Source organism: Lepidochelys kempii, chromosome 6, assembly GCF_965140265.1.
Source record: "Lepidochelys kempii isolate rLepKem1 chromosome 6, rLepKem1.hap2, whole genome shotgun sequence".
In the NCBI taxonomy this organism is placed as follows: Eukaryota; Metazoa; Chordata; order Testudines; family Cheloniidae; genus Lepidochelys; species Lepidochelys kempii.
In genome coordinates, this window is record NC_133261.1 from 12,792,779 (window position 1) to 12,806,065 (window position 13,287).

Below are 13,287 nucleotides of genomic sequence, written 5' to 3' on the forward strand. Positions count from 1 at the left end.
CCTGAATCCCTATGCAGGATGGAATTGCATTTCCAGGTAATGTTTAGGGCGGTTGGAATCAAGGAGCGGCTCTAGGTGAGCACCACTCTATTTTCTACCTACACCGAACTGACCTAGATGGAGAAGCTGAGTTCCAACCCTGGCCGTACCAAGCCCTGGAAATCTCTCTTCTTTGTGTGTTGTTTGGGTCTGGCTTGATGAAGCTAATGCCAGATAAAACAAATCAGTATGGAGCGACAGAGCCCAAATGGAGGGAATTCTGCTGCTCGAGCAGCAAGCGAAGGCTGATTAACATTAGATTTTGCCAGGTTTCAGAGTAGCAGCCATGTTGGTCTGTATCCGCAAAAAGAACAGGAGGACTTGTGGCACCTTAGAGACTAACAAATTTATTTGAGCATAAGCTTTCGTGAGCTACAGCTCACTTCATCGGATGCACACTTTAGGGGAAGAGGCTTCATACACCAAAGCCAAAATCCTCCGACTTTTCTATCTCCCCTTCAAGTTTTTTGTTTCCTTAAATGGGGTACAACAGTAAATGCTCCCTCCAGTAACTAAAAATTCCCCCTTTCATGTTGCTGTGGGGAAGCATGGGTCTCAAACCCAGGCCCTCAGACAGGGCTCAGACTCACTGGGTCCGGCAGGAAGTGTGGGCTGGTGGACCCTAGCTCACTAGAGGTGCCACCCTTGAAGCTCCTGATTAGAGGAGATATCCAGTCTCTCCGATGGGCTCAAATCTGCTATTTAAGCCAGAAGGAGGTACTGGAAGTTGGCCCAGTAACTAGGTGAATTGCTGGCTGCTACATCAGACCCTGCCCTCTCGCCTGAGCCCTGCCTTCGGGCCGTGTCCCTGATTCTCTGCCCTCCTGCCTTGTTCCAACTCCCTGCTCCTATGCCCCACCCTTGGCTTGACTCCTGGCTCTGTCTTCCCCCTCCGACACCTGACTCCGGTTCCTGGCTCTGACCTGTATGTCTGCTTGCCTACATTCTGGTCCATGACAATTACTTGGCCTGTTAACTGGGCTGCTCAACTAGTGGAAAAAGCATCTATCCTGCATTTCAAATGTAGCTAGCTCAAATTCAGGGGTGCAGTCAGCCCTGAGTTCCTCTCTGCATGCCCGGGTTTGTTGTATTCTCGGTGTCATTACTCTGTCACCTCAAGAGGCTTCAGGATTTACAGAAAGAGGTGAAACCGGTGGCTGATCCCAGACATTTCTCATGTACGTAAAAGTGCTGTTGCTGTGGGCTCTGGAAGAGCAGCAAGGCCCGGTGGGTTGGAACGGATGCTTTGTTCAAAGTCATTTCAAGGTCGCCACCGTTGCATTCCAGGGATCAGCAGGATCTCTCTCCACGTCTCTTCCAGTGAGTCCCGTGGCAAGTGCTGCTCAGTTGGTTGACCAGAGGGATGATTTTTTCTCCGCCTGAGATCTGAGAATCCAGCCCCCTCGGAGGCCCTTTGTGCTGGCGGTTCGGGGGCTACGGTCAGTCCTAGCTGAGCGCTGTCTCCATGCGTCAGGCACGCTAGATAGCGGCTCGCTGGGTGGGCCCTTCCAGCTGTGCAGGCGAAGAGCGGTCAAAAGGGATCAGTGTCAGCGGGTGAGACGGCAAGGTTTATCTGCGCCACGGGGTTAACTCCAGTGATCAGCAGCTGGGTTCGCCCGGGCCGGGTGTGAGCAGCCCTTTGCCTGCCTCCTCGCTGCTGCGCTGCCCCGGGGGGTGCTAGCGATTCCCAGGGCGTATGTGCCGCAGCAAGCTGAGCTGCTCTGGTTCTTTCCCAGTGCATTGTGGGAAAGCTTCCCTCTCCTGGAGGGGGGGGGACGGACCTGCGGGCAGGCGCTGGCGGACTGGCAGCGTTTAAGAGGGTTAGCCTGTGTCCTCACTGCATACTGGTCTGGTTACCAGCCTGAGCGAATGCTACACCCAGACTTTAGCCCACACCCTCAGCTGGGCCAGCTAGCCTCGGCTGAAAACCCCGCTACTCTGGGGTAAGCGAGGAGGGGACTGGGCAAGAGCTTGGGCTGACTGCAGTGAAGACAGACCCAGAGCGAGTGTACCTGGGCCATCAGAGAGGTGGTTTTATGTAGCCCATCACAGCTGCACTTCAGTAGCGATGCTCTTACCAGGTGGACGCGGACAGACAGCCACTAAACCGTGTCTCTGCCCATGGCTTCCTGTCCAGCAGCATAGCAATGACCAAAACGACGCCCTTAAGCAGGTTGGGGTGATTGTGTTCTGAGAGGTGCCCGTTCTGACCACTTGGTGGCGCTCCATCCCCAGCATTGGCAGGAGGGAGGGCCTGAAGCAAGTGACTGGGGAGACTGGGCTGGTGTGAAAGCCTGAGTGGCTGTCAAGATGCTGGCCGCACTTGGCAGGTTAAACAGTGTGTGGCACGTTGAAAGAGACTGCGACAGCAGCGAAAGCGGGGGACGGAGGCTGCGGCTCTTCAGGAGGTGCCCCGCAGATGCCGTTTCTTGGTCTATTTTTCTGTCTGTGTGTGGCACAGAGAGCAGAAAGACGCCCCAAGGTGCTGGGCCCCAGCAAACTCCATCAAAACCCAGTGGAGCTGCTGGGGCTCAGCACCTGCCTCCCGGGTGTTATCAGGTGACCATTAGTCATCGCCTCTGCTCCTTGTTTGGGGGAAATCAAGTCACTCCCATGCTCTGTGCCTCAATTTCCCTATCCATGAAATGGGGATAAGGTTATCGCCCTGCTTTGCCGGGCACGTTGAGATCTGTGGATAAAGAGCGGGTAGACCTGGCATGGACATAGAGGAGACCCCATTTCTTGGGAGGCAGGATAGATCAGCAGGCTGAAAAAAGAATGTCCTCATGACAAGAGCAAATGGGTCAGGGAGTTAAGAGAGACAGCGTCTGTGCGACCTACAATGATGGGAGGGAACGCCCGGGACAGGCTAGCGATGGACGAGAGGAGTGGGGAACGTAAGATGAGGTAAGGAGGAAGCTGTGTGCGGTCAGAGCACGAGACCAAGCCAGTCCTGCAAGGTGTGATGCAATGTAGAGGCAATGCAATGAGATGTGCAAATGTATATAACGGAAGAGGTTTGCTGTGTGGACCCGCCCCCACACTTGAGTCTGATCAACTCTGTGCAGCTTTGCTGTGTGGCAAATAAAGGCACCTGAGTGGCCCAGAACGGACCCTGTCTTAACCTTTATTTTTCTCTGCTAACCTGCTGTGTTCCAGATGACTAATAAACTCCGTTCTGAAAAGGCTGCCATGTGTCACTGCAAACATAGGCTGGGGGGCTTGAGCCCCCAAAGAGAAGCCAGGTCTCTCCAGGGGTCTGGCTCAGTGGGACGCGCTGGGCAGAGCTCACAGGGTAGAGGAGGAGGGCTGGAGCCCAGAGGCTCCATCTTGGAGGCGGTGAGGCCGCGTGGCTGGCGCAGGCGGGAGAGTGGGACCCTTGCGGGGCTGGCGTGCTGAAGAGCTTCTCCAAGGGACTGTTTAAAAGCTGGGGGCTAGCACCGATCCCGGAGATCTGCTACAGCAGGTGCGGCCTGCAGATAGTGCAGGCTCCAAAGGATCGATTGCACTAGGCCTGAACTGCGCTGCAGGCTGTAACCTGCGTGGGACAGACCTCTGCCCTCGGGATGCCACGCTGAGCTGCGTTGGGTCACAGGCTACCCGGGAGGCCCCTCCATCTCCAGTGCCCTGCTCCCCCAGCGCCTTAAGATGGGCGCTGCTTCCGTTTTCTTTGTAAATGACCTGCCCAGCCACCCTTTCCCTTCAGAGATTCCCAGGCCAGCAGGGACCCCTGTGAGCATCTTGGCTGACCTCCCGTTTAACCTAGGCCAGAGACCTGCCCCAGAACAATTCCTAGAGCAGAACTTGTAGAAAACCATCCAATCTTGAATTAAACATCCACCACAGCGCTTGGTAAATTGTTCCAATGGTTAATTACCCTCAGTTCTTCTGGACCCTGCTAGGTTCTCTCATAACCCTTTGAGATTTTGCTGTCTATCTGGGCACCCCTTTCTTACATTCATAGTGCTCCAGGTTAGGCTTCAGCTCACAACCTTGGCAACCCAGCTCAAGCCAAGTACTCCTTCGGTAGTGCCGTGTGCTAGCCAATTGCGCCGCCAGAGCAAAACCAGCGGCCTGACTGGTGGGCCTGGGCCTGGCGATCTGTGAATCCCCCCCAAGTCCCACGTGCTAGCCGCTGCACCACGCAGCCAGCAGACAGGCCGGGGTTCTGTGCTGGGGATTTGAAGTGCAGGATTGGGTGAACTGTGCCCAGGTATTTTTTTGACCAACCCTGTCTCTCCCTCCAGTGTCTGCCAGTTCCTAAGCCAGTGCCAGAGCCCCAGTGGTGGATTCGGAGGAGGGCCGGGCCAGCACCCCCATCTTGCTCCCACGTATGCCGCTGTCAGTGCCCTCTGCATCATCGGTACCGAAGAGGCCTTCAACGTCGTCAACAGGTGAAAATGGCCCTGGTGCAGGATTCCCGCCCCGCTATGGGAGGCGGGAGGGAGGTGACCCAAATCACAGCCCTTCTTCCCAGTGGGCTGGAGCCCCGCCTGCTCTCATGGCTTGGTACAGCTCTCGCAGGTGTCAGCAGAGCAGACATCTGTCGCTTCCAGTGTACGGCCCGTGGGTGTACACAGGAGAAACGCCAGCTGAGGTCTTTGCCACAAGGGCTTTGAGATCTCTGCTACACAAGGTGCTCACGTGCTGGGCTCCCATGGGCGTTATTGGGGGTTGTCGGCTGTCCAGCACCTCAGAGGATTTGGGCCCTGGGTGTCCAGGAGGTAAGGAGCGGCCTCGTATAAAGCCATCCACCCCCAAACACCCAGGCCAGGCCCAGATCTCTACTCAACCCTCGCTGAAAGCAGGCCCCTCCCGCTGCCCCTGTTGGTTGGTTCCCCTGCGTGGGTGGGGATGTGGCAGTTTGATTGGCTGGGTGGTGTGACTTACTTTAAAAAGAAATTGTGAACCATCGTGGTGCCTGTGAAAGTGAGACGCTAACGGGGCTGGCTGGAGCTGACCCTGCAATGGCAACGTCCACCTGCTAGTGGGCCCCTGGCCTGGCCAGCTCCTGTGTTGGGTGGCGTGAACCCCTAACAATGCCCTTGCTGCTTTTCAGGGAGAAGCTCTTGGAGTATCTATACTCGCTGAAACAGCCTGACGGCTCCTTCATCATGCACGTGGGAGGTGAAGTGGACGTCAGGTGGGTGGGATCAGTCACAGCACCGGTCAGAAATTCCAAGGCCAGGAGAGACCGACCTCCTGCATCGCCCACCCCACAGATTTCCCCCCCAGCCCGATAGCTTGTGGCTGAGCTGGAGCGGAGCTGTTGGGAAATCGTCCCATCCTGGTTTAAAGACTCCAGGTGATGGAGGTGTGGAATAGCTGGTGTCATCTGCCTGGCAGTGTCCCAAGTTGAAATCCTTGTCTGCCAGGCAGCCCTGCAGCTACGGACAGTATGGGGACGTAGGGAAAGGCAGTGCATGGTTATATCAGTCTTGGGACTTGTCTGTGGGTGGCAACTTCCTGCTGGGACCATGCCCGGGTAGTGCTAATGGTGCACCTCCCATAGAAGCTGAGCCGGAAAAAGGCCCTCTTCTCCTGGAGTCGGCCACGCTGGGTGTAACCAGAGCAGTAGAAATAGATGGTCAATTTCCCCATGTAGGCAAGCCCTTCATTTCACCAACAAGCAAACCACAGCTGACGAGGTGATCCAGGGTTTCTGTCTGGGAGGTGTCCAGTGTGGGACGTCTTCTGAATTTTGCTGTAGGCCTTTAGCGTCGCTTACCTGGAGCAGCACCTGAGGCCCTTGCTGAGGAGCTGTCTCCTGGCTTGCTCTCACTCTGCAGATCAGGGGTCTGTCTGGGAGGCAGCGTCGCCTAGTGGACAGAGCACTGGACCGGGGCTCAGGAGAACTGGATTCTATTCCCAGCCCTGCTACTGGCCTGCTGGGCCACCTTGGGCAAGTCACTTCCCGGCCTTGTGCCTCAGTTTCCCCATCTGCAGGATACTGACCTGCCTGGTAAAGTGCTTTGAGATGTACAGCTGGAAAGTGCTAGGTAAAAGCTAGGGGTTATTCTGATAACCTTGCAAGGTGCTGCTGCGGTGGCACACTGAGTGAATCTCTCCTGGGGATAAAGGGACTTGCACCGTAGCGGATCTTGTATTTATGCTGCTAGAAGCCAAACGCAGTGGAGCAGGGAGCGCCGGGGGAGCGCTGGGCGCTCTTGGAGTTGGCAGTGCAGTAGCTGCCAGCCCTGGGGCTGTCCGTGGCAAACCCTGGGGGCTGACTCTCCGGTTCGTCTTTCCATCGCAGGAGCGCGTACTGCGCCGCCTCAGTGGCTTCGCTGACCAACATCATCACGCCCACGCTTTTTGCAGGGACTGCCGCGTGGATCGCAAGGTGAGGAGAGCCCGGAGGGCTGCCGCTGTGTGCGGCGCTGCAGATTCTGCCCCGGGGAGAAACGAGGCTCCCCTCTGTTAGAGCAGGCCCGTGCGAGATCCCATGGGCTCAGCAGGCTGCACACGGGGCTGCTCCCCATGCTAGGGGCTTGCATTGCAGGAGGACGGTGCCATGGTGCCCGGGGTGAGCTGAGGGAAGAGAAGCATCAGTGGCTGTTTCCATGTTCTCCCTACCCGCCCCTCTCTGAATTAGGTGCCAGAACTGGGAGGGTGGCATTGGCGGAGTCCCGGGCATGGAGGCCCACGGAGGATACACTTTCTGTGGCCTGGCAGCGCTGGTCATTCTGAAGCAGGAGGACTCACTGAATCTGAAATGTTTGTTAGTAAGTGGACTCTGCCGGGGGCGCGCTCTCCTTGCCCTTGGGGAGGCTGGAACCACGCAGCCAAGGAGGGCCCTGTTTGCTGACACCACCCTATGGCGCCCCCTGCTTCATTCCAGCCAGTGTGGCTGGGGGGCACCATGCTCATCACTGGGCTAGAGACCCTATGCTGATGCTGCAGAGCGGCATTGGGGTGGTCAGTACCAGTCTTGCGGGCAGTGTTCCCGCTCTTTGCACAGATTCCAACACCCAGGCACCAGCGCGGTGTGCCGGACGGCTGGCATGCCAACCTGTCGGGCCAATGCGCTGCCAGGGGCTAGCCCTTCAGAAGTTGCTTTGCTCAGGCTGAGGGCTCCTCTCTATAGCGCTGAAATAAAGCGGTTTCCTGTGCCCAGGGGGGCTAGCGGGGAGCTGGCAAGATGCTAACCGTTGCTCCTGTTGGTGAAGAGGGAGGAGATGAAATCCAGGGTCAGAGGGTGGGAAATGGAGCCAGGTGCTGGTGCCACCAAGCCGGTCATCCCGTGGCAGCTGAGACTTTCCAAGCCCTGACACGTGTCCCCGTCTGTCCCTTCCAGCACTGGGTCACGAGCCGACAGATGCGCTTTGAGGGCGGTTTCCAGGGCCGCTGTAACAAGCTGGTGGATGGCTGCTACTCGTTCTGGCAGGCGGGCTTGCTGCCCCTTCTCCACCGAGCACTGCATGCCAAGGGTGAGTTTGGGGCCTGTGTGTTACAGCAATGAAGCCAGGCACAGATGACCATGCCAGTTAGGCTACCATGTCGTCTGCATCAGTGGCCAGGTGGCCTCCGTAGCAGAGGGATCGTATATTAGGCTGCCTGGAAATTTTGTCAATTGGGTGTTTGATTAAACTGGAATATTTTGATTTGGACATGGGACTTGTAGTCCAGGTGGACTCATGCTTCTGTTCTGCTCTATCAGCTGGGCTTCCTGATTGGACTACATCTCCCATGATGCACTGCGTCCCCTCTCCAAGGGGGAGACCATGGGGCATCCTGGGAGATGTAGTCCAGCCAGGGGTGTCTGGCCGATAGAGGAGAATGGGGCACCCAAACTACAGCTCCTGTGAGGCGCTGTAGCTGCATTTCAGAATTATTCAGGTTTGGGATGAACAAAGCATCTCAAACAGGTGATTAAAAGGAAGCAGAAGGGATGGATCAGTAAGGAAAGCTGCCTCTGGGTGGTCAGACAGTGTAGGGATAAAGAGAGAACTGCCAAAAGCCAAGCAGAGCTGGACCTTGCCAGGGAAATTAAAACCGATAGTAAAAGGTTCTCCAGCCATATAAAGCAAACAAGGAAAGAAGATGTGGGACTGCTAAACACTGAGGATGGGCTGGAGATTAAAGATAATCTAGGCATGGCCTGATACTTAAATGAATACTTTGTCACAGGTTTTAATAAGGGTAATGAAGAGCTATGGGGTAGTGGCAGGGTTGCTAGTGGAAATGAGGATATGGAAGTAGAAATTACCACATCCAAAGTGGAAGTCAAACTCAAACCGTTTAATGTGACTAAATCAGGGGGTCTGGATAATTGCCATCTAAGAATATTAAAAGAACTGGCCTATGAACTTGCAAGCCAAATAGCAAGGATTTTTAATGGATCTGTACGCTTGGGGGTCATATCCTGTGACTGGAGAATTGCTAATATAGTACCTAGATTTAAGAACAGAAAAAAATGTGATCTGGGAAACTACAGGCCTGTTAGTTTAACCTCCGTTGTGTGCAAGGTCTTAAACACAAATTTTGAAGGAGAAAGTAGTTAAGGACATAGAGGTGAACGGTAATTGGGATAAAATATGACATGGTTTTACAAAGGGCAGATCATACCAGACCAATGTGACCTTTCTTTGAGAAGAGAACTGGTTTTTAGACAAAGGAAATGCCATGGGTCTAATCTACCTGGTTTCAGTCAGGCATTTGATACAGTCCTGCATGGACAATTATTATTTAATTTGGAGAAGCTGGGGATTAATACAAGAACTGAAAGGTGAGTAAGGAGCTGGTTAAAGGGGAGATTACAGTGGGTCACACTGAAAGGTGAACTGTCAGGCTGGAGGGAGGTTACCAGTACAGTTCCTCAGGGGTCAGTCTTGGGCCCAGTCTCATATAACGTTTTCATGAATGACCTTGGCATAAAACATGGGAGTGTGCTAATCAAACATGCCGATGACTGGCAATACGAAGGAAGTGCTGGTTGTTCCTGGCGTCGGCCTGGGCTACGTTCTCTTATTTACAAATATTTCTGCGCAGCTGTGGCATGCTGGTCGGGGCTGGGGAGCGGGGATCCTGGGCCACAGCCTTGCCTCCGCCACTGTCTTCCTGGGTGACACTGGGCGAGATCTTTAACATCTCTGTGCCCCTTCCCCCGCCCCCTCGGCAGGATCATTGGGGTGTTGTCAGAGAGGGGCAGCAGGCTCAGCAAGGCCTGCAAGCATGGCAGCGGTGCGAGGGGAGAGTGAGGCGGGTTCTGGGTTATGCCACCTGGCAGGGCCAGGAGGGAGGCTTAGTGTTGACGCGGAAAGGAGTGCGAGGTCACTCCGGGTGGGCATGTAGGGGGAACGGTTCAGAAGCTCCTATGGGAGTTAGGTGCCCAGCTCCCCGTGACTCTTTGCTCCTCATTGCCTGCCAGCAGGAGGGGCATGATTTGGAGCAGCCATTATTCTTGAAGCCCCCCAAACCGTTCCCCTGGCGGTGGTGCCTCCCGTGGTCCCCACAGCCAGGCCTCCTCCTGGCTCCCTGTGCTTGGAGGGCCTCCCCCTGGGCACCCGGGACTCTGTTAGCTGTGACCTCATAGTGCAGGGGGATCTGGGGGCAGGGCCAGCTTCATGAGATCCCTGTGTAAGACCCTGCTAGCCCGCAAAGCAAACGTATTTTCCTGTGTGAGAGAGGCCACTGACGGTCACTCTGGCCAGCCCTGGCACGGGTACAATGGTTCCCCCACTCTGGGACTGGGACAGTCTCACTCTCCTTGTCCCGTGGCCGCACCCCGTCCTGTCCGGCATGGGGGGGGGGTGCTACGCTGGCTCTCAAAGGTGGGGGAGTTGGACAGTGTCTGCAGGCCGGGGGCAGTGCCGTGGCCTTGTCCGGCGCTAGAAATGGGGGACTGTCCCTCAGCTTTCCCTAACTGCCCCCCGCGGCCTGTGCTCCCTCCCCAGGCGACCCTGCCCTCAGCATGACGCACTGGATGTTCGACCAGCAGGCGCTGCAAGAGTACATCCTCCTATGCTGCCAGTGCCCTGCTGGGGGGCTGCTGGACAAGCCAGGCAAGTGAGTACCCGTGAGGAGGTCCCGGCACCTGCTGAGCATGTCGGCTGCCTGGAGCTCCGTGGCCGGTGCATCCCCAAGAGCCAGTGTGGCCCAGGACAGCACTGAAGGGGTTAAGAGAAGGCTGCAGCATCGAGCAGCTCATTGGGGCTTGCAGGGGTGGTGCTGGGGGCTGCTTTGGGCCATGTGGGGGGGCGTCTGACCAAACATGTCCCTGCTTGACTGCAGGTCACGGGATTTTTACCACACCTGCTACTGCCTGAGCGGGCTGTCGATAGCCCAGCACTTCGGCAGCGGAGACCTGCTCCACGAGGTGGTGCTGGGAGTCCCTGAGAATCGCCTGGTAAGGGGATCCGCTCAGCCTGCCTCCCGCCCTGCAAATGGCCCTCGTGCTGCGAGTGCTGTCCCTGAGGGAGCGCCTGGGCCACCGGCCTGAGATGGCCCCTGAAGCGTTGGGTGTCTGGGGCTGGCCTGGCGTTCCCCAGCATCACACCTCGCAAGGCGCACTCTGCGTTCATGGCCCACATGGGGGCGCGGATTCCAGCCCTTGCGCTGGGGTCTGGCACCTCAGCACCAGGCATCTGAGCGCAGGAGGATGGGATGCCTGACTCCTTAGGAGGGGCCTGCTGATGGAGGCTGGGTCAGCGGGAGCCACCAGCACTCACGGCCCCCACCTTTTCCCAGGCACCCCCAGCCCTGACTCTGGCTCGCAGCCAGGCTGATTCCCATGGCCTCTGTGGGCCGCAGAGACAACCTTCCTCCTCCTCCTCTTCTTAAAGGGCCGCAGCTGGTACAAAATTGTTTCATAGATTCCACGAAGGGCCCGTTGTGATAGTCTCATCTGATCTCCAGGATAACGCAGGCCGGAGACCTGCCCCAGAATAATGCCGAGGACGTGGGATGCAAAACAGCATCCCCGGTGCTTCTGCCCCACGCTTCCTCCCCCGCCTGGGTGCCCTTTGTGCCCAGGCCACGTGAGCTGCTCGCCTGGCCCGGCCCCCCGTCGCCATTGTTAACTCGGGTGTGTTTCCCCTCGCAGCAACCGACACACCCCGTGTACAACATCTCCCCCGACAGAGTGGTGCAGGCCGTCATGCACTTCCTGCGGCAGCCCGTCCCCGGCATGCTGGCGGCAGAGGAGATGACAGCACCCGCCGGAGACTAGACGGGGCAGCTCTTCGCAGATGCTGTACAGACGTGCTCTGCCCGCAGTCGGAGCGCAGCGCGGAACCAACCCCCTGGGGCGAACCTTGGGGTTTGAGAGCGGGGCGGACAGGGTGCTTCCCCCTCCGGCCGGTGCGAGCTCAAGGCAGTAGCCAGACCAAAAATAGCCGCGCCAGGCCCCCCGCTGTAGGCACACGAGGGCCCCGGGCCCCACTAACCTTCCTGCCAGGAGCAATGCTGTTCTGAAATAACGGGCTGTGAACATTTTAGCCTCAATAAACCAGAACTGAGCCCCTGGGGGTTTCCTTAGCACCATACTAAATCAGCCTGAGCTGCTGCCCTCCAGCTTGGCCCATGCAGGCCCAGCCCTGCCCCATGGCACTACCTGGGAGCAGGCATGGGGCCTGTTCACAATGAACACCGGGGGAAGAGAGGGAGGCTGGTGCCACAGGGCCTGCTTGCATGATATGGGCTGAACCTTGATTTGGCACTGGGACGAGGGGCAGATCAGAGGTGGTTGCTCTGCAATTCTCTGGGCAGCTGAATCCCTGCTGCTGGGTGCCCTGCATGGAACAGGAAACCCAGCGGGAGGCTAGTAAGGGGACAGGACTGAAATGGGCAGCAGCCCCTTTCCCCTGCAGATGAGCCTCCCTCCCCAGGTCTTGCGGGGTGATTCTGCCAACATGGTTATTAAACCTTTTCTTGCTGCCTTGTCGTCTCTGGGGAAGGGTGCACCAAGCCAACCCATGGCTCAGCTGGCCTGTCCACGGCATCCTGGCTCTGTGGCGAGAGGGGCCAAATCCTGGCACTGCTGCAGGCTAGGGGTGGACCAGCATGATGGGGCAACACCTAAGATGGGGCATCCCTGGGGCTCAGGGACAGAGCAGGTTGGTGGCACCAGGATTGAGGCAGCTTGGCACCCAGCTGTGGGCAGAAGGATAGGTGCTGAGGGCCTAGCATTGGCTGTAGGGTGAAGGGGAAGTGGTAGGGGTGGGGGGTCTCATGCCCAAGGGGGCACTGGGCACTCAAGTCTGTGTGGCTTTAGCTCTCGGGCCCAGTAGCTCAGGTCTTCAGCGCAAGATGGAGCCCTGCAGCCACAGGGGCCACGCTGCCATGCTTCCCATGAGCACAGCAGCGGGCTGCGTGTCGCGGCAGGGCAGGGCAGTGGTGCTGAACAGGGGCTCTGATGAGCTCCTGGGGCAAGGGCCAGGGTTCCTTGTTTAGAAGAGCAGCAGTTCAGCCATAGCAGAGGCCGACTGCCTCTGCATGAAGCAGCAGATGGCTTCCAGGAAGCGAGGTGGGGGGGTAGGTTAGTGCCCCTAGCCAAGGAGAAGGGCTAGGTTCTGTCCCTGGACCCAGCGCCGCAGTGGTATTGCAGCATCTAACACCCATAGACACCCCAGGGGTGGCAGGTTTGTAGAAATTTTGGTGGTGCCCAGAATCCACCCCTGCCAAACTCCACCCCCCCACGGCTCTGGGAGGGAGTTTGGGTGGGGGAGGAGGTCTGGGGTGCAGGCCCTAGGCTGGGGCAGGAGATTGGGGTGCAGGCTTTGGGAGGGAGTTTGGGGATGGGAGGGGGTGCAGGGCTGAGGGGGATGGGAGGGGCTCAGGACAAGAGTAGGGGTGTAGGGGCTAAGGGCTTTGTCTGGGGCTGGGAATGAGGGGTTTGGGGTGTGGGAAGGGCTTAGGGTGAGAGCTGGGGCTGGGGCAGAGGGTTGGGGTGTGGGGGGGATGAGGGCGCTGGCTGGGACTGGAGATAAGGTGTTTGGGGTGTGGTAGGGTCTCAGGGCCATGGTAGAGGGTTGGAGTTCAGGGGGATGAAGGCTCTGGCTGGGGCTGGAAATGAAGGGTTTGTGGTGTTGGGGAGGCTCAGGGCTCTGGCTGGGACTGGGAATAAGGTATTTGGGGTGCTGGAGGGGCTCAGGGCTCAGGTAGAGAGTTGAGGGTGCAGTGGTGGGGTGAAAGCTCTGGCTGGGGGTGTGGGCTCTGGGGTGGGGCAAGGCTGGGGGTGAGTTTGGGGTGCAGGCAGGCTGCTCTGGGACCAGGGCCAGAGAGGAGGACTCCCCCAGCCCTTTCCCT

At 57.6% G+C, this 13,287-nt stretch overlaps 1 protein-coding gene across 1 annotated transcript in view; it reads left to right on the forward strand.

The window, feature by feature from the left end:
- FNTB (farnesyltransferase, CAAX box, subunit beta) overlaps nt 1-11,909 on the forward strand; it is a 32,724-nt gene extending 20,815 nt beyond the window's left edge. Inside the window, exons 5-12 of the mRNA XM_073346706.1 lie at nt 4,287-4,433; nt 5,099-5,182; nt 6,296-6,382; nt 6,635-6,764; nt 7,337-7,469; nt 9,936-10,047; nt 10,273-10,387; nt 11,084-11,909. Of these exons, the coding sequence (XP_073202807.1) occupies nt 4,287-4,433; nt 5,099-5,182; nt 6,296-6,382; nt 6,635-6,764; nt 7,337-7,469; nt 9,936-10,047; nt 10,273-10,387; nt 11,084-11,209 (934 nt within the window). The 3' untranslated portion in view covers nt 11,210-11,909. The remainder of the gene's footprint in view (nt 1-4,286; nt 4,434-5,098; nt 5,183-6,295; nt 6,383-6,634; nt 6,765-7,336; nt 7,470-9,935; nt 10,048-10,272; nt 10,388-11,083) is intronic.
- Nucleotides 11,910-13,287: the final 1,378 nt, after the last annotated feature.